The sequence below is a fragment of the Corvus brachyrhynchos genome, unplaced genomic scaffold (assembly GCF_000691975.1).
Source record: "Corvus brachyrhynchos isolate BGI_N302 unplaced genomic scaffold, ASM69197v1 scaffold365, whole genome shotgun sequence".
NCBI lineage: Eukaryota > Metazoa > Chordata > Aves > Passeriformes > Corvidae > Corvus > Corvus brachyrhynchos.
In genome coordinates this window covers 1,310,636-1,319,744 of record NW_008239544.1, presented here as the reverse complement: position 1 = coordinate 1,319,744, position 9,109 = coordinate 1,310,636, and the positions used below count along the sequence as shown (strand labels likewise).

The following is a 9,109-nucleotide window of genomic DNA, read 5'->3' as shown; positions in this document are numbered from 1 at the left end:
GCCGCGGGCGGAGGAGGGTGAGACGCTCGTTAGGTGCCCGGCCCGTTCTGCGAGCTTTCGGGAGCTCCGGTGCTGCTTGCAGCCGCTCCCTGCTCCCCCCGTCCTGTGTGCGTGTCCCTGCAGCTCCCGGAGCTTTGTCCCCGCACAGAGCAGGGCTCAAGGCGGAGGCTGCCGGGCTGTGCGGGTCTCCCTGCGGGTGAGGGGTGGCTGTTCTCATCTGTCTCACTGGGGGGCCAAGAGCAGCATCCGTGGTGTGCCGGGGCTGGCCTGCTGGACAAACACATCAGCCTGGTGACTCCTGCTTAGCCTCGGAGCTGCCAAAGTGCTCCCGTGGGTCAGGGCTGGGCACCTGGGAAGTTCTCGAGTGCTGCTCCCAGAACTTCCCATGGCTGTTGGGGGGCAGGAATTGCAGTTCAGACACTTGGCAGTGCCTCAGCAGCTGTGGAATTTGTGGTGAACCTGTGTGGGTGGATGGCTGCCACCTGTGCAGGTAAATAACCAGCTCTCCGTAGGGAAGCGCCGTGACCCCCCCCCAAAGTATGGATGCCAATTCTTATAGATTGCACCTTCGAAAAGGAGTCAGAGCTGACCCCACTTGAGTCGGCCATGCTTGTCCTGGACTTCATCCGTGAGGAGTTCTCTGTGGCGGACAAGACGATGGATGCTGTGCAGAAAATGGTGAAGGAAGCTGTAAGAGCTTTTTTTTTCTCAGTAAATACATTGTGCAGCTTTTGCCTTGGAAAGGTCTCGTGTGGGTGATGGTGGGAGCTGCCTCATGTGCATGTGATTCCCTCATTATCTGCAAACTCCTACCTGCAGTGATGTAGGAGTTGGTCTGTGTGAAAGTTGGCACTGAGCTGTTCCCTGCTTCAAACTGTCCCTGTTTTCCTCTGCAGGCTGTTATTGTTTGCATCAGAAACAAGGAGTTTGATAAAGCTTCTGATATCGTCAAGAAGCACATGGGGAAGGAGCCCAAAAACCAAGTGAGTCCATGCTGGAATGAACTGGGGGCTTGTGTGTCCTGGGGGGTTGTTGGGGTGAGGAGGCCAGAATGGAAACAGTCTTTCTGGAGTGCTGGCCCCTCAGTGTTGCATGTTTGGATTGTCACCTTGGAGCCCCCTCTGTCACACACCTTCATGGCCTTCCAGGCATCACCATTTATCCCTTGATGAGCCTCCAGCTCACCTTCAGAGCAGGTTCTGGGGACAGCAGGAGTTCCCATTCCTGTGTCTGCAGGCAGTAGGGTGCTTGAGCACTGGAGGCAAGGAGAATTCCTGAAATAAGGTGGTTCTGCTGCTCCTTGGTTGCCCTCCTGTTCCTCTGGCCTTTTCCCAGCCTCATCTCAGTGCAAACTGGTTGTGCCTGGAGAATGCCAAACAGGAAAGGCCCAGTCCTTGCCCACATCCTTGTTGTGGTTGTCACTGATTCCCTTGTCCCTGCCCAGAGTGATCTTACCTGATCCTATGAATCCCTCTTCTAGAAGAAGAGGAACGAGTGGCTGGCTGTCATCCGGGAGAAGAATCCCTCTCATCCAAAGATCAAAAACTTCTCCTATGAGGACTTCCAGCAGAGCATCTTTGAGTTCCTGAAAGGCTACGTGGACGACTCGGAGCCAGCACTGCTGACGGTGCGTGTCCACCTCGCTGCCCCGGGGATCAGGCGCCTGATTAACAGCAGGTTAAACCTGGAACACTAAATTTGGTCCATTCCTAAGAGGTTTATATGGCCAAACATGTTTTTCGATCTGTGAAATGCCTTTGGGAGGGATAAAATGGAATGGGAGCACGAGAAATCATCTCTGTAACGGTGCTGTGCTTTTTCTCTCTCCAAGTTACTGAAAAAGACTTTGAATTCGGAACACACCGACAAAGCAAAATCCTCACTGGAGACTCCCAAGTTTACAGATGGGCTGAATGACCAGGCAGCAGCTCCAGAGGCCTCTGGAAGGGCAGAAGGCCCAGCCAGAGCTCCAGAGGCCTCTGGAAGGGCAGAAGGCCCAGCCAGAGCTCCAGAGGTCTTGGGAAGTGGGAAGGGCCCAGCCAGAGCTCCAGAGGTCTCGGGAAGGGTGGAGGACCCAGCCAGAGCTCCAGAGCCTGCAGGAGCAGCAGAAGACCTGGAGGGAGCTGCTAGCCCTGCAGATAGGGCAGCTGGTCCCACAGCAGCTCCAGAGATTATGGAAGAAGCCAGTGACCCTGCAGCAACTCTGGAACCTATGGAAATAGTTATTGACCCAGCAGCAACTCCTGAACATTTAACAGCAGCATCTGATCTCCTGAACGGTATTCCAGAGCCTATGGAAATGGCTAAAGAACCAGCAGCAGCAACACCAGAACTCCCAGGAGTGTCCAACAGGGAATCACAAAGGTGGGCAGAGGAATCTGGCTCTAGACTGTGGATGATGCAGTGTGGCCGCAAGTTCTCTTCCATGGGGTAATTCCTTGTGTCCAGGCAGCTCCTAATTCCCCAAATGCCTGCCCCGGCCAGCCCAAAGGTGTTGGTGCAGGACTCTGGATCCTGGGAAAGCTGTTGAAGTGGTTTGGCTCAGTTGCTGAGACAAGAAGTGCTGTTGTGACCAGGCAGGGGGGCAGTGGCTGCTCTCGTGGAGCAGCGTTGGGAGTAGCAGGAAGCAGTGGAGCATGAACGTGTGTTCTCCATACTGGCTTCCTGGGGCACTGCACTGTTTAGGAGGGAGCACTGGAGGGTTGGGAATGCCCTCATCCATAGATTTGCACTGTAGGGCCAGGAGCTGGGGGTGCCAGTGGAGGGAAAGGCCGGATTTCGGGGCAGCACAGAGCTCCCTCGGCGGTCTCTCTACAACCCGCTTGGTTGTGTTTATTTTATAGGCAGCCCCCCGGAGCTGTAACCTCGTGTGGGATTTCTGTTCTGAGAGAAGCTTTCAAGATCCTGTCGAACTCCGGGGACTCGGACACACTTTTCACCAAACTGGATGAAACAGACTTGCCTTCCCCCAAGCAACTGTCTCCTTCTGTATCCCACAGAACCAAGAGACGCAGAGAAGCGGAGAATCAAGATTCTGAGACCTCACACCCTCCTGAAATACCCCAAAACATCAAAAACTTGTTCAGCATAAGCAATCTGATCGTGGAGTTGGACGGCTCGTCCAGCAAGTCGAGTGAGAGCCCCGACTCTTCCCAGGAGCACGTGGTCTCTTCTGCTTCCAAACCTGCTCAGAAATTGCCTGATGAGCCCTTGTCTGCCCAGAGTGACAAGTATGGAGCCCCTCTCGTGTGGTATTGTCTGCTCTGCCCCCAGTCTTGTCTTGCTGCTGTTGGTAGCCTGAGCACCAAACCCTTGCCCTCTGTCCCAAGATGAGTGTTGACCTTGCCTGCCAGCCCACGTGGAACTGGGCACAGAAAGCCTCTCTTGTCCATACATTTGGCTTTAAAATTAATTATGGTTTAATGGAGAGGAGAAAATGATCCAGGTCCTGCTGGTAGTGAGGTGCTGCAGCTGGTCCTGGCAGGTGATTCCAGTACAGGTAACACATGTTTTTCCACACTTCTCCCACCTTCAGCATCACTGGCCAGAGGCTGTAGGAGCATCCTGTGGAACAGGTTAAACTCTTGCTTCCCACATCTTGAGAAGTACAGTGTCCAGAGGCTGGCTCTGCTTGCTTGGTGGCCCTGCACCTCCTCCCCAAAAAACCTTCTTCTGAGCCAGTAGCCAAACTAAACCCTCACCTAATTTCAGGTCCTTCCAAGGAAAGTGGAACAGCTCCTGTGGCACGGAGGAGAAGGACAGTTGGAGTGATGAGGATGAGCTCTTTGCAAATGCAGGTATGGAGAGTCCCCGGCAGGGATTTCCTGTGCTAATCCTGGCATGGGGGTCACTCACAGTGGTCTTGCTGCTGTCTGGGTGACTGAATTTTGAAACCAGAAATCCTGTGGAAAGGCTGGGATAAAAGAATTGGGGTGTATTGCCTGTCACGGGGTGTTCTGACTGCGCAGCTCAGCAATTCAGCCCAAGGCAGCCTCTTAAGGAGGTCTGTACTTCCCAAATGATGGAAAATGTAGCCCTCTCCCTTGTTTTCCAGCATCACTTGAGAAAAACAACAGCGTCACCAGGAACTTCAGCTCCAAGAAACAGGTATGTGGAGCCTTAGGTGCTTCCAGCAGGGCCTGCAGTGGGGCAGTGTCTGTATCATCTCCATGGTTAAACAGGCTGGAGCTGTGCCTGTCCTGCCTGCAGGACACTGGGAATGTGCCTCAGCTCCCTTTGCCTCAATGGCTCAGAGCCGGGTCTGCCAAATTGCCCTCATGCTGGAGAGGTTCAGAGTCTTGTTCCAGGTGAGGGACACGTATCTGGCAGCTGTTACCCAGGAACCGCTCCCACGTTGGTGCCACCAGGAACTCTCCTCCTGACCCATAGGAAGGCAGCTACTGCACCCCATATGCAATGCTGGAGTGGTGTGTGTGCAGCTGCCAGGACCTGTCTGCCTTCCCTGCCGTTCCTGGCACGGGTGATGAGGGAAGGAACATGCCAGGAAGGAGTTGGCAGCAGGTTCTCTGCCATGCAGCTCTTCCCTGAAGCTGCTTCCTTGCTCTTTGCAGAAATGGACCATACAAGAGAGCGAGTGGATCAAGGAAGGGGTGAAGAAGTATGGAGAAGGGAGGTGGAAAGCCATTTGCCTGAAGTACCCCTTCCAGAACCGCACATCGGTGATGATCAAGGATCGCTGGCGGACCATGAAGAAACTGGGAATGCTGTGAAGCTGGGACGTTCCATGCAAAACCCTCCTCGTTTTATTTTTTGGAAGCTGGACCAGAGTGCCATCTGTGCCAGTGTGGGAAGCCCCTCTGATGCCAAAACCATGACTGACAGGAACCCAGGAGCCTCGTGCTCCAGCTGTATTTGCAAAGATCAGTGTGCTGCAGGGGGCAGGGGCTGTGCAGCCTCTCAACATGCACTTAGAACCACCTGGATTGAGATTTCCTTGTCCACTTGACCACTGCAGCCTCTGGAATGAGTCCCAGCTGTTTGCTCTGCTCAGATGTGATCAGCAGGATGATCTCATAGGTGACTATTTTTTTTGTTTTGGTTGTCTGTTCTCTGAATCATTTGTTTCATCTGTTTGCCATCACTCTCTTGTGGAAGAGAGGCAGCACTGAGTCCCAGAGCTTCTGCAGGGAAAAGAGCCAGGCAACAGGATCTACTTGGAATTTCCCCCCCCCCCCCATTTATTTCTGCTTTATAAATGACTAATCTGTGAGGGGAAATTCCTCCCTTTCAGCTCTGAGTCTTTAAAAATGAAAATTATTTTGCATTTCGGTACTTGGAACTGCTTGTTGTTTCCACGTGAAAAGTTCCAGTTCTGTCTGACTTTGGTCATGTTCTCCTTGCACTTTTCCTGGTAATATCCTTGCTGTGTGTGAGCTCCAAGGGTGCCATGTGTTCCTGCCTTCAAGTGCCAAAGCTGGAACAGTCATTTGTAAAATAAAATTCCTTTCTTGTTTAATATCAAGACTTGTAAAAGTGTGAATTTCTACCTTGTGAGTGGAAATGCTCCAGGTATGTGGGGCTCTCCCTTCTCCTCTGGGGGTGTTGGGTCAGGAGCAGCACTGCCCTCATGGTGTGACATGCTGGTGTAAATGGGAAACAGGAGTTTCTGGATTAGATTGCTGTGGAAAAAGGTCGGGGGGGGCGGGATACAGGGGCACTTTCTAAACTTAGTTTCTAAGTTTCTCTTGGCTGTCTTCCAGCAAAGCCAGGGCTGGGAGAAGTCTTGTCTTGGAACAGCTGCTTCCCCCTCTGTCCTTCAGCTGCAGGTGCTACACTGAGTGTCCCCTGTCCCCTGGCTGTGGCCATGCATTTCCCTCCCCTTCTGTAAATCCTTTCCCTGGAGAGCCCGGGGCAGCAGGAGTACCCAGGTAAGAGATGTGGGCCACTAATGGCCAGTGGGAGGCAATGCCAGTTGGTGGTGCCCCACTGGAAGGAGCTGTGTCCTGTTCTTCTCCATGCCAGGCTCTTGCCGTGGCAGCACAGGGTGCCAGAGCTCCAGCTCCAGGATCACCTTGAGCCGTGGCTGCTGTGCTGGCACAGCCCCGGCACTGCGGAGCAGTTAATGATTACCCCTCCCTGCACCTCGTCCCGCGCTGCCCTGCGTGGGGAGCGAGTGCCCGAGCCCAGGGAAGCAGGAGGATGCTGCTGCTGCTGCTGCTCCTGGCACTGCTGGGCCCCGCTGGCTGCCCCAGGACAGAGCCCCTGAGCGGCTCCAGCCAGGAGCCGCTGTTCCGCGGTGCCGATCGCTACGACTTCGCCGTCGTCATCCCTGCCGGCACCGTGGAGTGTTTCTGGCAGTTCTCGCACCAGGGTGGCAACTTCTTCTTCAGCTATGAGGTGAGCGCTGGGGACGTGTCCTGGGAAGACGCTGACACAGCCAGGGAATGGCTGTGCTGGATCCATCCATGCTGGTCCTGTGGTGCACTTCATCTCAGGGACTGTGCCTTTTTTAAAGCAGTTATTATGGAATGGTTTGGGTTGGAGGGATCTTAAAGATCATTTCCTTCCACCCCCTGCCATGGGCAGGGACACCTTCCACTGTCCCAGACTGCTCCAACCCCTGTCCAACCTAGCCTTCGACACTTCCAGGAATGGGGCAGCCACAGCTCCTCCGGGCACCCTGTGCCAGGGCCTCAGCACCCTCACAGGGAACAATTTCTTCCTGATATAACCAACCTCATCCGTATCCATCATCAATCCCATGCATTTTTTAAAATTACTTCGTTTAAACCCATGAAGTGGTGCTTGGAGCTCCAGCACTCTTGGAAGCTCTGCCCTTCACTGCCTGCCCAGAGGCTGGGGCACAGTCAAAGGCCCTGGCACAGCATGTTCCTGAGCTCTGTCCCCTTCCCACAGGGAAACTCCAGCCCCTTCATCTGCTGTTTACACTGGGCTGGCTGAAGGAGAGCCAGGGTATGGCTGTGCCTGGTAGTGGCAGCTTCCCCCCGGCTCTGTGCTTGGCAGAGCAGGCCCACAGGAACACGTCCTCAGGGTTTGGCACAGCTCCATCCCTGACACACCAGTGACCCACAAATTCCCCTCGGATGTTCCCTGCCTCCAGGTCCAGCGGGCGACGGGGATTGGCAACAGCAGGAACATCCTGGTCACAGCAAATGATCCCAATGGCTTCCAGCTTGGAGCGTCCCAGGATGTGCGAGGACAGATCAACTTCCTCACCAAGGACACAGGTCCCCCCAGCCCCTGCAGCAGCTCTGAGCCTGCCCAGCCAGGGCTTCCCAGAGCGCTGATTGCTCCTGGGTGGGGAGGATGAGGGTTGAGCACTGGGGATGTGTCTGCCTGGTGCCCTTCCACCCAGGGACCAACAACCCCCTTCCCTTCCCTCTGCAGGTTTCTACCAGCTCTGCCTGGACAACCAGCAAAACCACTTCGGCCTCATGCAGGTGTATCTCAACTTTGGTGTGTACTATGAGGACTTCAACATGGAACACAAGCAGCCAGCAGAGAGGAAGGAGCTGAACGACACCCTGGAGGCGATTGGGGTGAGGGTCAGGGAGGCCAGAGGGTGCCCTAGCACAGCAGGGACAGGCACGTCCTGCCCAGGACACTGAGCAGGGCGTTTGCTCAGGCTGAGCTGCAGCTGAATTCAGCACTGAGCCCCACGGGCAGCTCTGAGTGCAGCTCTGCCTCTCCTGCAGGTGAGCATCCGGAGGCTGCAGATCCACACCTTCCACATGTGGCGCTTCTACAACTTTGCCCGGATGCGGAAAGGGGCCGACTCCTTCCTCCTGGAGTCCAACTACAACTACGTCAACTGGTGGTCAATGGCCCAGAGCTGTGTCATTGTCCTCTCCGGGGTGCTGCAGCTCTACTTCCTCAAGAGCCTTTTCCACGCGCAAACCTCGGGCAGCCAGAAGTGCTAGAACAGGGCAGGGACCCCCCCTGCAGAGCCAGGGGCCCTGGCTGCCACTCTGCCCCACCACAGTGGGAGGAAAGGCTGGATTCTGCTTCCAGGAGGAAGTTGGAGAGATCCCCCTGCTCCTGCCTCATCTCTAGCCTTGACATCAACCTGAGAGAAGTCAAAGGCCACACTGTCACCTGAGCGCTGTGTCGGTTTGTCACATCCCTACCCATTTTTAGTGTCTTAATGGGCCTTTTCTACCAGACTCCCAATAAAGGAACCCCTGGCAGAGTCCAGGGAGCGACTGCTCCCTTCTGCTGCCATCCAGCCTCTGTGAGCCTAGAAGCTGCTGGCCTCTTCCTCCCTCCCTCTCTTCCTGAAGCTCATCATCAGACTCTGAGGCTCCCCCCGACCTCATCAATCCCCCCAAGCACACCCCAGTGTGTCACATTCCCCACAGGAGGGGTGAGGACTGGTTCCCCTTGGGCCCCCACACCAGACAACAGGCACTGAAAAAAGGAACAGGCTTTATATGACAGGGCTGGGGCCAGGGCCCCTCTTCCTGTGCTGGCAGCAGCCCCCAAGGGCTCTGCACTAGCAGCTCCCCCCATCTCCATCCCACTCTGGCTGGGCTTCCCACAGCCGCAGTGCAGGACAAGGTCCGTTCTACCCCGGAACACTCACAGGGCCTGAGGGTCCCTTGGGCTCCCCGAGGGTCCCTTATGTCAGCGTGTCCTCGTTCCGCACGTACTCCCCGACATCGGCTTGGTGGAACACCACGATGGCCAAGGGGTCGACCTTCCGGCACTCCTGTGTGGACTTGGCAGCCACCCCGAAGCCCTGGGGGATGAAGAGGAGGTGAGGGAGGTCGCCCACCTCGTACCCCCGCGCAGCCCTGGCCGGGGCTGGGCGCTCACCAGCGGGACGTCGGCCATGGAATACACCACGACACCCTGGTACTGCGCCGTGCTCTCCGTGATGCGGCCCAGCCCCGACTTCAGCACGTGGTTGCCGTAGAGGAAGGACTGCTCCGAGCCCGGCTTCACCCACACCTTGTACTGCAAGAGAGGGGCAGGGCTGTGAGGGGCCGGGGGCCAGGGCCGGGGCTGGCTCGGGGGCTGTGACCCACCTTGGCATAGGGTGCGAGGAAGTCCAGGGCCGTGACGCTGAGCCGGAACTTCTGGGACTTGGTGAACTTCCCAAAGCAGGTGCCCGGGGCCACCAGGCCCT

The 9,109-nt window shown here is 55.9% G+C and overlaps 3 protein-coding genes across 5 annotated transcripts; 2 read left to right on the top strand and 1 right to left on the bottom strand.

Annotated features, from left to right (window-relative positions):
* The first annotated feature begins 8 nt into the window (after positions 1–8).
* TERF2 (telomeric repeat binding factor 2) lies at positions 9–5,482 on the top strand. 3 transcript variants are annotated; one of them, XM_017741398.1, is made up of 8 exons: positions 9–690; positions 897–983; positions 1,484–1,627; positions 1,832–2,364; positions 2,844–3,230; positions 3,712–3,797; positions 4,055–4,107; positions 4,572–5,482. In XM_017741398.1, the coding sequence occupies exons 1-8, from the start codon at positions 544–546 to the stop codon at positions 4,728–4,730; spliced, it is 1,596 nt and encodes a 531-aa protein (XP_017596887.1). In that variant the 5' UTR covers positions 9–543; the 3' UTR covers positions 4,731–5,482. The 3 variants fall into 3 exon arrangements, with proteins under 3 accessions (XP_017596887.1, XP_017596886.1, XP_017596888.1); XM_017741397.1 differs by having other exon boundaries at positions 10–690; positions 1,481–1,627; XM_017741399.1 differs by having other exon boundaries at positions 11–690; positions 1,481–1,627; positions 3,000–3,230.
* A 97-nt stretch (positions 5,483–5,579) lies between these two features.
* TMED6 (transmembrane p24 trafficking protein 6) lies at positions 5,580–8,309 on the top strand. Its single transcript, XM_008639157.2, has 4 exons — positions 5,580–6,357; positions 7,082–7,208; positions 7,369–7,520; positions 7,677–8,309. Exons 1-4 carry the CDS (start codon positions 6,160–6,162, stop codon positions 7,899–7,901), a joined length of 702 nt encoding a protein of 233 aa, XP_008637379.1. The 5' UTR covers positions 5,580–6,159; the 3' UTR covers positions 7,902–8,309.
* An 83-nt stretch (positions 8,310–8,392) lies between these two features.
* Positions 8,393–9,107, bottom strand: NIP7 (NIP7, nucleolar pre-rRNA processing protein; the record flags this gene model as incomplete). The annotated part of the gene is made up of 3 exons (XM_017741356.1): positions 8,393–8,719; positions 8,797–8,937; positions 9,009–9,107. Coding segments are annotated over 3 exons (360 nt in total), but the record flags the coding sequence as incomplete, so codon positions are not given.
* Positions 9,108–9,109: the final 2 nt, after the last annotated feature.